The 20806-nt window shown below is 37.1% G+C and overlaps 2 protein-coding genes across 10 annotated transcripts in view; one reads left to right on the forward strand and one right to left on the reverse strand.

Annotated features, from left to right (window-relative positions):
• The window catches only part of TMEM243 (transmembrane protein 243), a 54069-nt gene extending 34944 nt beyond the window's left edge, over positions 1 to 19125 (forward strand). For both annotated transcript variants that reach the window (XM_069587758.1, XM_069587759.1), the window contains exon 5: positions 16466 to 19125. In XM_069587758.1, coding sequence (XP_069443859.1) covers positions 16466 to 16579 — 114 coding nt within the window. In that variant the 3' untranslated portion in view covers positions 16580 to 19125. The remainder of the gene's footprint in view (positions 1 to 16465) is intronic.
• DMTF1 (cyclin D binding myb like transcription factor 1) overlaps positions 1 to 20806 on the reverse strand; it is a 51048-nt gene that overhangs the window by 14650 nt on the left and 15592 nt on the right. For 7 of the 8 annotated variants that reach the window (XM_069587754.1, XM_069587748.1, XM_069587749.1 and 4 more), the window contains 8 exons: positions 17881 to 17975; positions 13516 to 13630; positions 12296 to 12372; positions 6371 to 6528; positions 5244 to 5276; positions 4257 to 4366; positions 1806 to 2034; positions 197 to 348 (listed from right to left, as the gene is read on the reverse strand). In XM_069587754.1, the coding sequence (XP_069443855.1) occupies positions 197 to 348; positions 1806 to 2034; positions 4257 to 4366; positions 5244 to 5276; positions 6371 to 6528; positions 12296 to 12372; positions 13516 to 13630; positions 17881 to 17975 (969 nt within the window). The remainder of the gene's footprint in view (positions 1 to 196; positions 349 to 1805; positions 2035 to 4256; positions 4367 to 5243; positions 5277 to 6370; positions 6529 to 12295; positions 12373 to 13515; positions 13631 to 17880; positions 17976 to 20806) is intronic. The other variant, XM_069587750.1, reaches the window with a different exon arrangement.

Raw genomic sequence — 20806 nt, forward strand, 5'->3', positions numbered from 1 at the left:
TATCCTTGGTGCTTTGAGAATTACAAATCATATTAACTCTGCTCAAGGAAAGTTTGTTACCCAAAGAAACAGGACAGAGGTTGAAATAAAATCTACCATGATTCATCTCTCTTCAGCCGAGGCAAAGAACTTCTAACTGCTAATTCCTTGAGTACATAAGATAAGGTAAGGACTTAAGGAGCAAATAATACATTACCAGGGAACGAAACATCCTTATGATTTGCGATTTGCCTTTTGATGGTCCACCATTTACTTCGAAGCCACTGTGGTGAACGGACACTGCTCCATCCCTCTGCTAACAGATCCCAGTTTATGTCATTTTCATCAGCTACATCAAGCTCTGCTATCCTATAGGTTACAAAATAAGCATCTGTTAGATGTTTGTTTCTCCCCAAGAATCCTCTTCTGACTAGAGGTGATGCCACCGGCAATAAAGGGAATGGCAGGGTGTGTCACTGAGATGCTAGGTACGTGGGAAAGGATGGACTGCGGGAGTGCAGGCCTGCTTCCTGAGCTAAGAGCTAAGACGTACCACAGTGACAGCCTTTTGTTAATGGTACTACCAATATGCTGAAACATAAATATGGCCAGAACCAGAACTGTGAAGGAAAGGGAAGAGCTAAAAGTTAGAACAGAAAAAGAACAGGTTTAGTTGTATAGTGTTCTATAATGTTTTATAGTGTGTTATATAATGCTATTTTCTAGATCTGAGCTCTTCCAGTTGTAAAATAAAATTACTTAGAAAAGAATGGGGCTTCCCTCACAGCTCAACTGGTAAAAAATCTGCCTGTAATGCAGGAGAACCTGGTTTAATTCCTGGGTCGGGAAGATCTGCTGGAGAAGGGATAGGCTACACATTCCAGGTGGCTTGGGTTTCCCTGATGGCTCAGGCTGAAGTAAAGAATCATCCTACAATGTGGAAGACCTGTGTTTGATCCCTGGATTGGGAAGATCCCTGGAGAAGGGAACGGCTACCCACTCCAGTATTCTGGCCTGGAAAATTCTATGGGGTCGCAAAGAGTTGGATGTGACTGAGCAACTTTCATTTTCAGAAAAGAACTATTTATAAAGATGACTAGCTGGGGAAAAGCTATATTAAAATAAAACGCAAAAGAAAATGATAAAAAGATAAAACAGTGCTTGAGCAGCAACCCCAAACCCCACAATTAACACAAAATAGTACAGCTAAATTTGGGGTTTTAATGGTCTATATGTTTTCTAGTTAACTGTCAGGATTTTGATTTTCAGTAGGGAGTAGCCACAAAAGTTCTAGCTGGTATTTTTGGCCACTGAGTCACTGAGTCTTAAACCAACTAATTTAACAATAAGTTTAGGATTATTCCTAAAAGCTATCTTTGGATATGTATGAACTGGAAGTGTCTAATTTGGTCCAATTTGAAGGTGGGAGATAACTAATGTGGGTTATCTTATTAGCACAGTAGCCAAAGATTGAAGGGCATGGAGACTGACAGCCCTCTTACCCTCAACATGGTCCCTCTTGGCCAGGACTGAGGCACAGTGGTGGGACAGTGGGAAAGCTGCACTGCCGCGGCCTGTGCCACACCTGTTCTGCGGACAGAGGGAGGACTTCAGTCTCCACGCCTTCAATCTGGTACTCTGCACGAGCACTAAATCCACTAAAAGAGGAACAAACACAAAACAAAAAAGAGCTCAATATGAAATAGGATTTTAAACAGTGGCTCTCTATGGAAAAGATGGCATCTATGGAAACCAAAAGAGTAAAGTCAACCTAGAGAGCCACAGCAGTTCTGCAGCTTTTGTCATGAGAAGATGCAGGAACAAACCTGAGGATGAGATTGATTTCATCTTCCTTGGTCCACTCGGTACCTCCGCTCTGCTTCCAGTTCAGGTAGTTGAGCCATTTAGAACGACACTGCTTTTCTGAGCGAGTACCCACTCGTTCTGCCACAGCTGCCCAAGACACACCCTGTGTGACTATGTCACCTGGCTCAGTGCTTGTCAATTCATGCACCACCTCTGCAAGTCTCTTTTCTTCTTCTTCTGTCCACTTGCCTGAAAGAAGGAGAGCATCCAGATGACCACTGCTACCTTTTTCTTATTTTGCAAATCAGATTCAGCACTGTATTTCAAAGGATGATGGAAGTATGCAGTAGTTGTCAGAATTATTTCTGAATGACATGGAAAACCTGTATGTAACTACTAATACAGTTACTAGCCCAGTAAGGTCCTTAGTGGGCTTCCAGGTGGCTCAGTGGTAAAAAGTCTGCCTGCAACACAGGAGACGCGGGGTTGATCCCTGGGTCGGAAAGATCCCCTAGAGTAGAAAATGGCAACCCACTCCAGTATTCTTGCCTGGGAAATCCCAGGGACAGAGGAGACTGGCAGGCTACAGTTCATGGGGTCATAAAGAGTTGGATACAACTTGGCGTCTAAACAACAAAGGTTCTTAGTACTACAAGTGAAAATATAGAATCCTAATAGAAAGCACCAACTGACTCTTTAAGGAAAGAAAAACTATCTAAAACATAGCTAGAAAGAATTATATTCTCTCAAGTTATACTGTGTCCTAACTGGGAAGTGTTCCATTGATGGCTTGATGGACACAGAAACTTATACTTTTTTCTTAGTCCCACCAAAGATTCCCTGCTGTGCAGAAGTGAAGTAGTAAGCTCAACAGAGACCTTTACTTACAGGAATGAATGAGGACGGACAAGTAGAATAACTTGGCTTCCCACCCATTTCAATAAAAACAAAAACTTGATTTATATCATTTCCTTTCCCAACTCCAAGCTGCTGTGATAAAATAGAAGTCTGAGACTGGTATTCACACATATTTCTATTTCAGTTTTTTTAATCCATAAACCCACTAACAATATCACATGTTCCCTTTGGTCTTTTTCTTTAAAAAAGCTTAAGCAGAAAAACAGGGAAACAACAACAAAAAAAGAGAGACCCTTTAAAAAATGTCTTCCACTCTGTTTCTATTTTCTTACTACTAGTAGCTGCAAATTTCAAAAAGGCTATGTGCTTGCCTTTCTGGGATTCATTCATTCAACTGTTACGCACAGTTCTGGATACCAGAGATTCAAGACAAAGTTCCTGCTCTCCTATTTTAGCATGGCAAAAAAGTAAGGGGAAACTCAGACTGTCGTCTCATGGTGTGGTCAAAAGACAAAACTCCTGATCCAGAACAAATAGCAACAAGGAAAGGTAACAGGCAGAGCATTCCTTCAGGCTGGCAATCAGGGAATGCCATAATGTTTTTCCATTATGCTCATAAAAAGGCTTCTATGCTCAATGTCTTACATGAACCTCTGGGGTTCCACTGTAAACCTAAAACTCCCATTTCTGCTTCATTCACTACACAATAAGAGCTGGTGAAATTTTTGTTTTCACTGCCTTAGAGGTAATAATGCTGGTGGAGTGGTTAAGCAGGAAACATTCCTGATTCCACTTTAGGGGGTGAGGTCAAAAATATATTCCCTGGAAGCTCAAGCCAAGCTTGAGAACTAACTGAACTTATTTCTAATTGAAAGACTGAGCACAGGCTGTGGATCCTTCAGATAATTTGAGGGCTAAAAAGGGAACTGTGAGATCATTTATTCTACCGTCATAATTTTACAAATGAAACAGGTTCAGAGAGGTAATTGAGAGTTGGTGGTGGAACTTAAATACTGCTGTTGGTCACAAAGGTTAGGTTTAACAGTATCATCAATCAGTAATTTGTATACATGAACTGGGTATCTGCAGTCTGGTCTGGGGACTGAAACACCGATCACCATTTTTTTCTATGGAAAAAGTTCAAGTTTGAAATAGGCAAAATATGTACAGCTTTCAGAACACAGCTTCTTCTTAAGTTGGGACATGCCTGAACTAAAGGTTTTCATAAATATGAGCTGATAAGCTGTTGCTAACATCAGTTCAAGAGTCAGATGGACTTAAAATTACTTCCTGCACATACGCTTTAAAAAGTACGTGTATAGGACAAAAATTTCCCACCTGGAGCAGTTTTGAATTGCTACAAAACGGAAATATGCTAGACCTAAATAAAACCTTTGAAGCTGAGGAGATGTGTCCCTATGAAAATATCACCTTACTACACAAAGCTCAAAAATAAAGGATTAGTTGGGTCTAGTTGAAAAGAAACGGCACTAGAAGAAAAAACCTAAACTTGAATGAGTAGTAAAGCTCTTTCCACAATGGAAGAGCAGGAAGTATGTGAAGGGGCAGGAGGGCTGAATGGTCACAAAGAGCAACAGTGGCGCTCACAGTACCTGTGTTGCAAGTGTCCTTCATCAGTCGGCACCGATCTTTGACGGAAGAGGCACTCCTTCCTAGCGCAGCCCCTATTGTTGCCCAGTCATTGCCATGCTTTATCCGGAGCCTAAAACAAGAGTCTGCCAATCAGCATTTGGTTCAACTGTTTTCTCCCTTTTAATTTCATCATTTATTCTTCATTCTTCTTCTTCCCATTTGACTGGTTTGGAAGTGGTGGGCAGCAATACTTTGAGAGCCAAAGTTTGAAAGTGTGGCCTTTTTTTGGGGTCCACAGTTGTCTGTGGGTGAAAAAAAACAGGCAGCAATTGCCTTTTTCCTGGGTCAGAGAAGAAATAAGTAACTTGGATATGTGTTCAAAAAAGACCAAATTTCCCCTCAGGTTACTGACACAATATCCCAGGCAATCCCCAGATTTTTCCCTTTTGAGTACTCCTAACACGCTCTTCTCAGACACCTGAAAAATTTCCCAAGTTCTTATTATCATAAACTGGATCAGCCTTTTTTTTGTTTTTTTCCTTTCATGATTAACACAATCCGTTAACCCATACTTTATGGTCCCCAAATTATGTTTCCTACAAAATAAGACTGTATAAAGTAGTCAGTCCAGGTAGTTGGTGAAAGATCTGCCAACTCTAAATCATTCTAAACTAAGCCATTAGCACAACCTTGGTGTTGATCCTGGTTATGTAAGTTCCCCAAATTTAGTCTTCAGGTTACCAAGAATGGCCATCTTATCTCTTTTGCAACCCCTATTAGTGGTCTAAGGACAACAAGAGAAGACTTGAATTTATGGACATGGCTACTCTATGGATTTGATAAGGTCTTTATATGGTCAACTTTGCTTAACAGCAGGATTAAGTTGTACCAGTCTACCAATAATCTCTCGACATTTTCAAAGTAAAATTTTAGAAAACACAAAATATTTAAAAAAGAAAATTAAAACTCAACTATCAGAATTAATGGGGAAAAAAAGTCAAACTTACTCCTTGAGCTTTTCAATTTCTTCAGGTGTATATCTAGAAATTTAAAGAAATTTTTAAAAGATCAATTAACGAATGCTAAAAGGCTTATCAGAATTTCACTTAGGGAGCCAAATGTTAATCACTTGGCATATTCATAATATTTTTAAAGTAATCAATTTCTAAGTAGATTAATAAAAATTCATGCTTTTTTTCCCTTAAAAACAACAACAACAAATATTTTAAGCTATTAATAAAAGTTAGCACTGTAACAATCTTCTCTGGGAAAATTCAACATTTAAAACGTATTTTCTCCTATGCTGCCTAACACTTGTTTTATTTCAAGTTAGATTCAGGTACTCTAATACCATGGCTATTCTGAAAGATGATGACATGGTAAACTGTAGCTAAAAAGAAAACCTATGGTCAACTCTGACAAGTCACTGAAAAAAATTCAAGTTCTCCTTCTCTACTCACGCATGGACAACTGATATATTCTTGCTCCAAAGTCAAGACTTTTTTGCAGTAAAGTACTCAACATAACCAATGCAATGTTCTTTTTAAAAGCAGTATCTAATATGCCACACCATCTAAAATTCCCAAAGAGAAATTTAAAATATGTCAATAACACCATTATTATCATTGCATTGAAGATATGAAGGCTTCCTCTGGGTATTATCTATGACAGAAATCCATGCATTATATCCAGAAATTTAGTTATTTTCTGTTCTGCTTTTATTAAAAAAAGTCACTGACTGCCCTAAGAAATGTTATACTATAAAAATGAATAGGAAAAACATTACCAATGAATTTAAGAGTTAACATCTACTAAATCTTTAACTACTTTTATACTTTCTTTAACACTACTTTACTCAAAAGCAGATTTTGATGTCTTAATATTAACTGAGCTAAGTCTCAAATCAAACCTATATAAGGTATTTCAGATTCTAATTTCTAAAAGAGGCCTTATTGTAATGAGATTTCACCATATTTACATGTACTTGGAGAATAAAAATACTAACATCGCTCAACAGTGATTTGTAACTGTGTCCAATTAGGCTTTGATCATAATTTTAGTTAAAAAATGACAGTTCCTTAAATATTTCCCATCTAAGTTACATGAAAACATGCAGTATTACAAGTTTTCATACTTTCCCACATGGTTTCTGTCATCGTACATGCGAAGCACTCTTCTATAAACTGCAAACAAAGGCCGGTTCAGACCCCATGCTATAGTCCTGTAGAAATCTTTTCTTTCGTCTTTTGACATCTCAAAGATGATTTCTGTAGCATCTTTTATTCCGCGTGCCTAAATGGGTACATTTCTTTGATTTAGGGATTTCTGATAAAACGCATATGGATATACTATGCTTTTTAAAAGATTTTTTAATGTTAAAACCAATGGCATTTAGAAAAATAACATATTGCTAATTTATTAAGTCAAATAAGAAATAATGATACTTAAATATTCCAAAAATAAGTTGGACATAATTCAATAAAATCCTGTACACCACTTTTAAAATTATAAAAAATTATATCTAAATAAAGTAGAAAAGGAAGAAGTCTTAAAAACAAAATTAATTTAATCAAAAATAGAAAAGATAAGCAATGCTAAAAACTGTTTCTTTGAAAACATGCACAAGACTAAATAAAAGACAAAAAAAGATAAACTTAACAACAAACCTTAAAAAAAAAGAGCTTAGAGCCTAGAGATCAGATAGTTGAAACTCATGAAAATTTTATGGCAATAAATCTGAAAACTTACATAAAATTTATACATTTCTAGAAAAAGTCAACTTACCAACTGACTCAGGAAGGGAAAGAAAATCTAACAAGCACAGACCATGAAGAAAATTTAACCAGTTATTAATAATTTTCCCACAATGAAAACAGTAGGCCAAGATGACTTCACAAGTAAATCCTACTAAACAATTAGGAGAAACATAATTCTGATTTTTAAACTATCTTAAATATAAAAAGGGGGATAATTCCCCACTCATTTTATTAGACTGGCATAATCTTAAAAGCAAAACCAGACAAGCAGAGTTTCAGAAAAGATTTTTCAGGCCAAGTTCAATCATCAGAATAGATCACCCGAATCCTCAAAATCTTTTAGCACACTGAACCCAGTAATATATAAAAAGGTTAATACACAATGCAAAAAAGTAAGCTTACTCTTGGAATGAGTTTGTATTAATGTCACAAAGAGTAGTAATTAATTACACAAGTAGACTTACAGGGAAAAAAGTAAAATCTCAACACGTATGGAAAGAGCAATCATAAAATCCAACATTCAAAAAGCATAAAGACTGTAACAATCATAAATGGAGTATAACCTTTAAATATTGTAAATCGCTATGTATATCTGAAACTTATATTGTACAACAACTACACCCCACTTTTACAAAAAGCATAAGGATTAGAAAAGAATCATTTACAGATGTTATACACATAGAAACCCAAAAATCTATGAAAAAATTATTTAAGAATATTTGCAAGAATGCTGATTACAAATTAACAAAGTCACTTGTATTTCTAGACAAAGCTGATAAAAATCTTTAAAACTGTTCACTAATAATAGCATCAAAATTAGAACTAAATCTTAGGTAAATTATGCAATTCCTTTATGAAGGAAACATAAAACTATTAAGTGAAATTAAAGAGGAACTAACTAAAACAAAGAGCTGTAAAATGCTCTTCAGTAGGAAGTCAGAATATTAAAAAGATGTTACTTCCTTTCAAACTGATTCAGGTTCAATGTTGTGTCTGACTCTTTGTGACCCCATGGACTGAATTCTCCAGGCCAGAATACTGGAGTGCATAGTAGCCTTTCCCTTCTAAAGGGGATCTTCCCAACTCAGGGGTCGAACTCAGGTCTCCTGCACTGCAAGCAGATTCTCTACCAGCTGAATAGCCTATCCCTTCTCCATTGGATCTTCCCGACCCAGGAATCAAACTGGGGTCTCCTGCACTGCAGGTGGATTCTTTACCAACTGAGCTATCAGGGAAGCCCAATACAGACAGCTATAAAATGTTCTTCAATAGGAAGCTAGAATATTAAAAAAAAAAGTTAATTCCTTTCAAACTGACTCAGATTCAATGTAATCCCAATAAAAATTGCAACAGTTTTTCATTCTTTGCAAGCTGAATCTAAATTTATAATGGGAGAGCAAAGGGCCAAGAACAGCCAAGACATCGATGAAGAGAACTGCCTCATCAGACAGATACTGAGGCTTCTGAGACAGTGCTGTACTGATGTAGGTATCAAACAGAACCTAGGAACAAATTAGAAAAGCTAGAAACACATCTATGTAAGTTCGAGTTAAGACAGAATGGGTATTATAGACTGGGAAAGGACAGACATTCCCTAATAATGCTGGAACAAGTGTCATCCATACAAAAAGAAAGCAAAAACCACCACAACCCAGTAACACTGAAACGCTATCTCATAACCACAGTAAAAAAAAAAAAAAAGACAATGTAAAAGGCAAAACTATATGAGAATATCTTTATGCCCCTGAAACAGAGGAGGATTTCTTAAAAAAGCACACAAAAATACAAAAGTAAAAAGATGATATGACACTGAAATGAAGAATATTTTTTCATCAAATGATACCTAGAGAGAATGAAAAGACAGGCCACTAACTTGGGACAAGTTATCTGTAACACAACCAAATAAACATTAGTATCCAGCATATGATAAGAACATCAAGAAGATTATAAAGATGAACAACCCCATAGAAAAAACTGAGGAAAGACACAAACAGGAATTTCAAAGAGGAAACACAAATGGCCAACAAGCATATAACAAACAATACATAATCAGATAAACACAATTTAAACCCATAATAAATACCTTTTACACCTACAGGAATTAAACAAATTAATAGCAAAAAATGAAAAAGAACCCAAATGACCATTAACTGTGGAATGGATAACTTATATATTCACATGATGAAACAGGTTTCAATTAAAAAAAAAAAAATAGGGGATGAATCTCAAAAATCACACTACTGAACAAAAGAAGCCAGTTACAGAATACCCAGAGAATAAATCTACTTATGTAAATTTTAAAACAGGTAAAATTACACTGAAATGCATTATATACACTCTTTTGACTGTATTAAACTTTACAGTGAAAAGTTTCTAAATTTTAGAATCTTTTTCAAAATTATTTTATGCAATTTCAAGTCTGGAAACAATTAAACCTAAATGTTTACAAGTACCTAGATGTAAGGCATTGTGTTGCAGGGTGACAGTACAGAGAGACGAAGACTTTTTCTTGGTTCCTTGTGACAGGATCTTATCTTTTCACCCAAAATATGGAATATATGACATCTAATTAATTGCTTTAAAAACAGCTCCATAATGTTCTTGCAACAGCACCACATAATAAAAAATCATAGTCAAAAACTAAAATCAAACAAATTATCTCCTCCCAAGATCAGTGTATCTTTTTTCGACATTTCTTATTCTGACAATTCTATCATCCTTCTCCGAAACATCCTCAATTGAAAAAAAAATACTCTTAAATTATTCCATCTCCTCACTTGCCTTCTTAGCCAACATTCAGTCACCAAGCTTCCTCAGAAGACTACTTGCTTATCTGTCTTTTTTTTGCCAATTCTATTTCAACTATTATAGTTTTTACTACTCACAACCTGGTCAAATGAAATGGTCATCTAAAAGGTCTTATCATAAGGCTGCCCTTTAACCATCAAGTTGGAAGAGTCCTTGGAAATCATCTACTCTAATTTCTTACATAAGAAATCAGCTTCTTATTTCCCAAATTCAGTGCGTTTTTTTTTTTTTTTTTTTTTTTTACCAACTGGCTACTAAACCTGTAGCATTTCCCCAATTTTAACTGAAGTGTGTGTGATCAGTGGACAACTTTTAATACACTTCTGGATATATTTCAATAGTCACTGAATTTCTGTTTCTCTTAAAACAATTAGCTTGGCGGGAAGGATTTTCCTTTCCTAATAAAGAAGTAAAAGTTTTTTCTCTCTTTATAATTTATAAAGTGTAGTTTGGGAGGAGTGTAGCTTAAAATTAAGCTTGAGAATGTGGACATACTAGGCAGCAATGTATTTAAAATAGTGAAAATTTACACATAAACTACCGAACAGTAGGAGAATAACTAAACTTCAAAGCTCAAGTTCTAGCAGCCAACTGTCTTCGGTTTAAGTTAAAGGGGTTATGTTAATGTACTCTGGGTTTGAACTCTGAATCCTCAACACACATCATTAACTCATAATGTTCCCTCCAGCCCTCAGTTCAATTCAGTCCCTCAGTTGTGTCCCACTTTTTGCGACCCCATGGAATGCAGCACGCCAGGCCTCCCTGTCCATCACTAACTCCCGGAGTTTGTACTCAAACTCATATCCACTGAGTCAGTGATGCCATCCAACCATCTCATCCTCTGTCATCCCCTTCTCCTGCCTTCAATCCCTCCCAGCATCAGGGTCTTTTCCAATGAGTGAGCTCTTCACATCAGGTGGCCAAAGTTGGAGTTTCAGCTTCAACATTAGTCCTTCCAATGAATACTCAGGACTGATCGCCTTTAGGATTGACTGGTTGGATCTTCTTGCAGTCCAAGGGACCCTTAAAAGTCTTCTCTAACACCACAGTTGAAAAGTATCAATTCTTTGGCACTCAGTTTTCTCCACAGTCCAACTCTCGCATCCATACATGACCACTGGAAAAACCATAGCCTTGACTAGATGGACCTTTGTTGGCAAAGTAATGTCTCTGCTTTTTAATATGCTGTCTAGGTTGGCCATAACTTTCCTTCCAAAGAGTAAGCGTCTTTTAATTTCATGGCTGCAATCACCATCTGCAGTGATTCTGGAGCCCCCCCAAAAATAAAGTTTGACACTGTTGCCCCATCTATTTCCCATGAAGTGATGGGACCAGATGCCATGATTTTTGTTTTCTGAATGTTGAGCTTTAAGCCAACTTTTTCACTTTCCTCCTTCACTTTCATCAAGAGGCTCTTTAGTTCTTCTTCACTTTCCACTGTAAGGGTGGTGTCATCTGTATATCTGAGGTTATTGATATTTCTCCTGGCAATCCTGATTCCAGCTTGTGCTTCCTCCCAGCCCAGTGTTTCTCCTGATGTACTCTGCCCTACTCTACTCCTAAGTCTTACCCCTTTCTTTGAAACTCAGCTCAAATCCTTACTCTTGTAAATATTTTCTGTAGCTGTCCTAACCCTGAGAATAAACTCCTCCTTCTCTGTTCTTATGCATAATCACAATACGTTATCCCTCACATGGTGCAAACAAAGCCTTGTATCATTCTTCACATGTTTTCAGAATTACCACATGGACTGTTGGCATTTGAAAGGCCAACACTATGTATTAAGGCAATTTCTATATCTAGTGCTTTAAAAATTGTTTTCATCAGTCTTTTAATGAAGAAGATGACTAAGCCTGAACATGAAACAGGATATAAGCCTGAATATGAAAATGAACTGGAGAAGGCAATGGCACCCTACTCCAGTACTTCTGCCTGGAAAATCCCATGGACAGAGGATCCTGGTAGGCTGCAATCCACGGGGTCGCTAAGGGTCGGACACGACTGAGCAACTTCACTTTCACTTTCATGCACTGGAGAAGGAAATGGCAACCAACTCCAGTGTTCTTGCCTGGAGAATCCCAGGGATGAGGGAGCCTGGTGGGCTGCCGTCTACGGGGTCGCACAGAGTCAGACACAAATGAAGTGACTTAGCAGCATGAAAATGAACTAATATTTTTTAAGGGAAAGGACTAGTGCAATGTCATAAATTCAAGGAAAATGCATCTCTTAGGCTTTACACAGCATAAACTTTAATTTATAAGCTGCTTGAAAAGATAGAGCTTTAAGATTCTGAGAGACTATTAAAATTCTGTCTTAACTTTGGGGTGTTACCTAAAGCAATAAACCTGTTTTAAACTGAGAATTCAAAATGTGTAATTATTAAGCTACAACATGTTAGCCAATTATCCATTACATAATTACTTAAAAGTGCTACTTTGGTATTTTGCAATTGGCAATCAAAAAATTCATGAAACAAAAAATATGCCATAAGATACCTTCAAATAGCGTTCAATATTGTTCATCAAAATATCAATTTCTTCCTTGGACCACATCCCCTGCTTCCATTTATGTCCTTTAAAAGAAAACAAGTAATGCTATTGATAATGTTATTTTTGGGAAGAAAAGAATGTAGCTAATTTAATGTCTTATTCATCTGAAATCTGAAAGATCCCTAGGTAAAGTTGCTTCTGTGACCTCTGGTTTTTAAGAAAGAATACAAATAACTAGTAAACAGGGGTAGTAAGTAAAAGAGTCATAAAAAATATTTCCTCTTAATTACATCTCTTACCCTTTCAGCAGGATAGGACTTATAAAAAGTGTAAAAGCCAAATCACAGCCAAAACTTTCTGAAAAATTTCTGTAGTGAAAAATAAGTTTTATGGAAAAAAAATACATATAAAAGATTCTAGGACAAGGTAAACATAACATATTGGAATACCGAGTCAGTAATTCATTCTTAATGAGTAGTTACTGTACAGGGGTTGAAAACAATCTGTTTACTTATTTTTTGTTTCCTTTCCTTACTGTGGCATACACACAACCCCCACTTTCTTGAAGTAGCTTCCTAGTAATCCTTACGAGCACAGTAGCACTATAAACACTTAAACTTCTAAACAACTTATCAGATCAAAGTTAGTAGTAGAACTTTGAAAAGGTTTGACTTCCTTCTCCCATAAGCAGTAACTGCATTAACTTAAATGGTAACACTGTGCATTTGTTTATAACCTACTTCATATGGGACAAGCGATCAATTATTGTAAAATGAGTATTGGTCCCCCAGCCCCATTCGGAGAAGGCAACAGCAACCCACTCCGTACTCTTGCCTGGAAAATCCCATGGATGGTGGAGCCTGGTAGGCTGCATTCCATGGGGTTGCTAAGAGTCAGATACAACTCAGCGACTTCACTTTCATGCACTGGAGAAGGAAATGGCAACCTACTCCAGTGTTCTTGCCTGGAGAATCCCAGGGACGGCGGAGCCTGTTGGGCTCCCATCTATGGAGTCACACAGAGTCGGACACGACTAAAGTGACTTAGCAGCTTAGCAGCAGCAGCAGCAACACTCCCATTCAGAGTCAAATTTAATTCAATTAGGTCCAAATTATTGTAATTATTCAACCATAATTATGAAGGCCCAAATTAGGATCCTTATGACTACAAGCTCTTTTTGATACTCACTTTTGCCACTGGTCACTGAAATTCACAGTGTATCTTACCTTTGTTAGTTAGAGAATCCTTATCTTCTTTAGTTGTAAACCATGCTTGGCTAACTGCTGAAACCTCCTCATTACCCAAGGGAGATATTTCATCTAGTTGCTCATTCTGCAGAATCTTCAAAAGGCAAAAAAAAAAAAAAAAAAAAAAAAGGTGGCAGCTTGATTTAACACCCAACCTGATTCATCTTTGTAACGCTAAGCGTTATAAAACTCTGCTGTATCTAAAACAAATGAATTTCTAGTAACATGAAATTCATTTGTTTTAGATATAATAAAACTACACTGAATTCATAGAAAGACAAATATTTTCTTGCTTTTAAGACAGCATGAAAACAAAATTATCTTCAACAAGAAAAAAAGCCATTCGAATATTTATATGTATAAAACATGGAGAAGGAAATGGCAACCCACTCCAGTATTGTTGCCTGGAGAATCCCACTGACAGAGGAACCTGGAGGGCTGTAGTCCATGCAGTTGCAAGAGTCGGATACGACTTAGCGACTAAACCACTACTGTTACTACTATATATAAAACAAGCTCATATATAAAATAAAATGGAAATGCTGGGATCAAGTGTCATGATTATTCATGTTCTCACAGGTAATTTGCTGCCTAAATATTAATATATGGTCATCTGTAATGTAACCTGTTGATCAATCTAAAAGATTAACAGGCTAATTCAAAAGATGTTTTTGCAAAATTGTAGTCTGTGTATTTTTTACTGACAACTTTATTTTTACATTTAGGAGGGTATTTAGAGCTGACACCTACCCTCCTAAAGGTATCTTTTCAAAGAACCATATGGTACTAATTTTATTATTATTGCAATAAAATAGCCTGTATTGAGAGATATAGTTAAATAAGCTTTATTAAGATACAAGTCACATCATAAAATTCACCCTTTAAAGTATACAATTCAGTGGCTTTCAGTGCATTTATGCAGCTATCAGCAATTAAGGACATATCTAATCTAGAAAATTCTGCAAGAACAAAGCTGTTTTTAAGAGACTTGGCTGTGGGCTAGAAAGTGCTATGGTTTAAGTGAGGAAGATATGGCAACAGTGCTACCATATCAGTGCTACCGTAAGATGAACCTGTTATATGCAGACCAGGATAAGAGGAGAGTCACAGGCCTAGTGACCACTCAACCCAGCTAGGTCTCGCCTGGATCAACTACTAAGCTACATCACCTTCTGGAGGTAGGTCCTAACAAAGATTGACTGTTTCTTGAGTAGGCAGAAACTGGATCTCTATTTTCAAGAGGAAATGAAACATCTCACTTAGAAAAGAGAGAGGCTGTCAATGAAGAATCAAGGCACAGTGAGGAGAAAAGCCATGCCTATTGTTACCTACTATTTGTATATCCGGTGGCAATATTTTGTATTTATTAAAGTGGTTAAAAAAAAAAAAAAAAAACACCATGGGCAAAAGCTAGAAATCACTAGAACAAACAAGAAAAGTTTTATAACCTGGCATTTATGTGTCAAATACTTTAGATTTTTTCTTTTAAAGGTTAAGAGGACTTTATAAAACTGAGAACTTAAACAGACTAGTCAGACAATATCCAAGGCCTCTTATATTCTGAGGATCACAATTCTGTAAGATTTAATATAGGAGTTACTTATCAAGGACAATACAGAGAGCTATCAAAAGATCTTGATACATACAATACTTTTAAGAAATGTAGAAAAACATTAACTAATTTGTTGAAAGAATAAAATCACCATTTCCCAAAGTGAGTCTAAATATATAGCAAAGCCCACTCTGTGAATCTCAGGAATAAACCTTTCATGATTAATTATTGTCTTTGGGTAAACATTTAATGCCTTATGGTGCAAAATTTCCTGAAGAAGACTTACATATTACTTAAACCATGTAATGTTAAACGTGACAAAAATCATCACATGAAGTAAATAATTACTAAATTCTAGCAGTAATATTCAACACTGTCAATCAAACTGAGTATATCAGGAGACTTAGGTATCTAAGAGGCTATCTATCTATACTTAGTATACAGATAGTGATTAAGTTTTTTTGGTATTTTACCCCCGTTTCTCACTACCTGAGAACTTACCAGGTTGCACTAGTGGTAAAGAACTCGCCTGCCAATGCAGGAGACATGAGACTTGGGTTCAATCCCTGCGTTGGGAAGATCCCTAGGGGGAGGGCATGGCAACCTACTCCAGTATTCTTGCCTGGAAAATCCCATGGACAGAAGAGCCTGGCTGGCTATAGTGTATAGTGTTGCGGAGTTGGATATGGCTAAAGCAACTTAGCACCAGCCACTTTCCTACTTTATATATAAATCTTTTCAAGTTACTCAGGCTTTGTTTAACTTGCTGTTGCTTTTTCTAAATGAAGTCTTTGTGAATTGGTTGTTGGGTTTCTTATTTATCATATACACAGGTTTAAAACTCTGAAAATAAATATTTCACACACTAAATGCCTCTTGCAACCACAATGTACTACATACATGGGAAGTTTATTTTAGTTCCTAATTGTTTTTCAAGCTAGTCCCACCACTGGAATGGGACAAGGGGGCATTAGCTACTAACTAGGTGAAATAACTACACCTAGTTTGACACAAAGCGCACAGCAAAAAAGCACACTATTTCTGAACTTTAAACTGTGCTTTCACTCCCAACCTAATGTTATTTAAAAAAAATTAGAAATTATTAAAAGTTTTTCATTCCCTAAAATGGTAATAACAAACCAAGAGGTTAGTATTAGATTGTAACTCATTAACTCTTCAGAAATAATCTAAACAAAACAACCCTAAAACTTGTGTACATTGCCACTGATCAGTCTGATAATAACTAGGTTGTAAACCAAACCAGACATACGTATATAGTTACTTTCAACACGCTAAAAATGGAAGTGAGACTACACTACAAATGAAATGAATTTGACAAAAACTTTTCAAAACTTTCTATTTCTTTTGGCTCTCTAGTTGCAGCGCACAGGCTTCTTATTGCAGTGGCCTCTTGTTGCAGAGCACGGGCTCAACAGTTATGGTGCAATGGCTTACTGCTCCACTGCACGTGGGATCTTCCTGGACCAGTGATCGAACCCATGTTTACAGCACTGGCAGGTGAATTCTCAACCACTGGGCCACCGGGGAAGTCCTGCAGGATCCATTTTGAAGAAAGAATGTGCCCTATTGTTTCTGAGGATTTAGAAAAAATTTCTGTCCAAATTCCCCAGCCTGCCTCAAAGATGTCTGAAGCATATTAGAGCATGTCTGAAGCATATTGCTTCTCTGGAAATCCTGTCATTCTGGGACTGCTCTCAAGCTCCTCACTGCAATTCACAGTACACTCTTCTGAAACGTCCTTAGTCCCTCATATGTATCAACTTGTACCTACTTTGTAATGAAGAAGGGTCATTATGACGCTTTGCATTAAGAAAAATAACGGTACAATGTCGCTACTGTCTGCTAAAAAGTATTTTATTAAGTGAAGAGACAGAGTGAAAGAACAATCAGCCAGAAATAAACTTACAAGTAAAATAGATTTAAGCTGCTGGCCACTGAAGAGAGCTAAGAATGATGACTGCTTTTGGCACAAGTAACACAAGAAAATTAAAGAAGTTCATATAGGAAAACAGGCTAATTATTTAACCTCAACACACGGTAAAATCTATCTAGTCATACAGGTTATCAAAAGGAACCATGACTACCACTGTTATAGTTAAAAATGTATTTGAGATGACCAGCTTTCATTCACATTAGGGCAGAGAACACATGGAACCTTTCTAAATCAGTTACTACAGATAACTGCTGGGTAAAGCTTATTTTAAAAACTTTTATATCCCAATCAATATCTCATGTAACTGGTAGATGAAATTTAAAGTTATTTAACAGCTCGAAAGAGATCACTCTAGGGAGATAAAGAATGCACATGCATTAGCTCAACAGATGTGAACCACTCTACAAGGAATCAGCTTTAAAATTCTATCGCTGTTTACAATCCTGAGACTCATATATGCAGGGACTGGAAACCTGGAAGATTAATAAGTCTTTCTTCCATCCTGTGACTGCTACTTTTTCAGACTCAGGGATTTCCAGGTGGAGCTAGAGGAAAAGAACCTACCAGACAATGTAGGAGGCTAAGAGACTGGTTCAATCCCTGGGTCGGGAAGATCCTCTGGAGGAGGGCATGGCAACCCACTCCAGGATTCTTGCCTGGAGAATCTCATGGACAGAAAGCCTGGCAGGTTACAGTCTATGGAGTTGCAGAGTCAGATGTGAATGAAGAGACACAGCACTCACGCATACTGTCAGACAGAATCTATTCTCATCATTTTATCACCTAAGGTTATATACAAAGGATAATCTTCTTGCAGCCATACAAAGACTTACTATACCTGGATCTGTGTCACAGTTCCCTCAGTAATCTCATCATCTGCCACCTCTGTGGTTGCAGTCATGGTCACCTCAAAGCTCTGATCATTTTCTGAAACTTCAAGAAAAAGAACAGTTCATCTCCAGAGTAATAAAAGCAGGTCCTAATTATTAAATATACCCAAAGAATTAGGATGTGATCATCTAATTTCTTAACATATTCCTCACCAATACATCCACACACCTAAGTGTATGTGATATACATACATATATACTTGCTTAACGAGTATCTATTATGCACCTAGAGAAGGCGATGGCACCCCACTCCAGTACTCTTGCCTGGAAAATCTCATGGACAGAGGAGCCTGGTGGGCTGCAGTCCATGAGGTCACTAAGAGTTGGACACGACTGAGCGACTTCACTTTCACGCACTGGAGAAGGAAATGGCAACCCACTCCAATGTTCTTGCCTGGAGAATCCCAGGGATGGGGGAGCCCGGTGGGCTGCCGTCTGTGGGGTCGCACAGAGTCGGACACGACTGAAGTGACTTAGCAGCAGCAGCAGCAATGTACCTAATACATGTGAGGTACTGTTCTGGGCAATGGAGAGACAATAATAAACAAAAAACAAACAAACAAAATTCTGCCTACAAGGCACTTAGAGTCTAGGGGGAAGACAAAATGAACACAGTATTATGTCGGAAAAGTGTTAAGGAGTAAAAATGAAGTATGTGAAATCTGTTGGGAGTGGGGTCAAGTGTTTGAAATTTTAAATAGGAGGTCAGGAAAAGTAACCAGGATTTGGAAAAGGGCTAGTCATGAAGGTATCTTGAGAGATAGCACTTAAGGCAGATGGAAAGCCAAGTGCAAAAAGGTTCTGTGTGCCTGCCAGAGCAGCAAGGACAGTGTAGTAAGAGTAGACCAAACAAAATATTGTGTGGGATTCGAAAGCCACTGTAAATGAAGACTTTGGTTTTAATTCTCTTCCACTAAGGTGACCATAGTAAGATTTAGAGCAGAGGAGTGATATAAACTGAGTTTTACTTTAACAAGATCTCCCTGGCTGCTAAAGGGGAAATAGCCTGAAGGGCAGCCCTAGCTGGAAGGAGATCAGTGAAGAAGCTAAGTCAGTAATCTATTACTAGATAAGAGGTGTGACTGGACTAGAGTGAAGTCGAGTGAGGGTGGTAAGTAGTTCAAATTGTGGATATATTTTGATGGTAGAGCCAAAAGGACATGCAGATAAACCAAATAAGAAAGAAAATAAAATGTCAAGAATGGAATTTAAAAACAGTTTTTTAATTTTTTACAAAGTTTTCTAATTTTACAAAATTAAAAAAAGAAAGTTTTTTACCTGAGCTACAGGAAGAATGTACCTACCAATAATGAAATGGGGAGAAGGGTTTAGAAAGAAGCAAGTTTAAAAATGTAGCTCAGTTTTAAACATACTAGATGTTTAAACCCACTAAACACTTGGAGTTAGGAGAGGTATGGCCTGGAATAACTCGGGGTATTTAAAAGTATGAATTCTAGGGAGTAAAAACAGAAAACAAAAGCAATTAAGACTGATTCCTGGGTACTCCTCATTTAGAGGCTGAGGAGATGTGGATATGTCAGCATAAGAGACTAAGAAGAAATGGACAGAGAGAAAACTAGAGAAATGCATTCCCTGGAAGCCAAGTGACAACAAGTCTCAGAGTGATAAAAAATGTGGGGAGATCAAGTAAGACAAAGACTAAAAAAAATCACCACTGGATTTAGCAATGAGAAAGTCTCTGGAAAAAAAACTTAAAAAAAAAAGAGGAAAAAACAAAGTCTCTGGAGACAACATTTACAGTATAGCATTAAAAGCTGAGAGACGGATTGGAGTGGGCTTATGGAACAAAGGAATTAGAAATGGAGGCAAGTATAGGCAATTCTTTCAAGGTACTAAAGGTACTCAAGGGAAGTAGAGAAACTGAATGGGAGCCCAAAGTGAGCTAACAGGACCTTTTATTTTAAAGAAGAAACTATTGTATTTTTGTAACGCTGATGGGAATGATCCAGAAGACAACGAAAAAACTGTTGACTCAAAAGAGAAAGGAGAGACTTCCTACAACTATGTCCTTAGGTGGGCAAAAGGGATGGGATCTGGTATAATGAAGGGTTGGCCTTGGCTGGGTGAAAAGACAAGACTACATGGACATAGATACAAGTTGGTTTGTAAATACATTTGTAGTGGTGGAAACTTACAGAAACTATTTTCTGGCCACTTAAATTTCTCAGTAAAGTAGGAAGCAAGGCTATCAGTTAAGAGTTAAAAATGTGGAAGAAGTATTGGAGGTTTCAGAATGTATGAAACAGTCATCTTAGAGTGGGAGAAAGAATACCAGATAAGTATGGTATGACTGGGAGGCAACATAAGGAACCCATTTAATGGTCATAAATTTAAAGTGAGAGTAGTCAGCTTACTTGTGCTTTTTTCCTCCAATCCTTTTCAATTAACTATACTGGTATAGTCATAAATAGGCAGACAAATTGAACCAGGGTTGTGGTTTCATCAAAGAAAGGTGAGGTGAGGGAAAGAAAAAAGGATCTCAGGGTAAATGCAAGACAAAGATTATAATGATTTACCATAAAAACTGAAACTAGGTAAGAAGGAAACAAGGAAACAAGTGAAGAAGAAATAACTAAAAAGTGCTAAGGTTAATGGGTCCCATTGGGGCAAAGGACTGCAGAAGTATTAGAGAAAGCAAACTGCAAAGATAGGAATTAGTGGCAGGAAGACAAAGTCTGAAGTGGGATACAGACAGACTCCAGTTATATACACAATAGGGAGAGCAGTATGGGAATGACAACGCAGCACGAAGAACAAAAGGAATGAGAGGCATAAGTAACTCCAACGATCATCTAAATGAATAATCACAAGAGTTATCTTTTTACATAATTTTATTTATTTATGTATGGCTGA

This window comes from Ovis canadensis, chromosome 4 (assembly GCF_042477335.2).
Source record: "Ovis canadensis isolate MfBH-ARS-UI-01 breed Bighorn chromosome 4, ARS-UI_OviCan_v2, whole genome shotgun sequence".
Taxonomy (NCBI): Eukaryota; Metazoa; Chordata; class Mammalia; order Artiodactyla; family Bovidae; genus Ovis; species Ovis canadensis.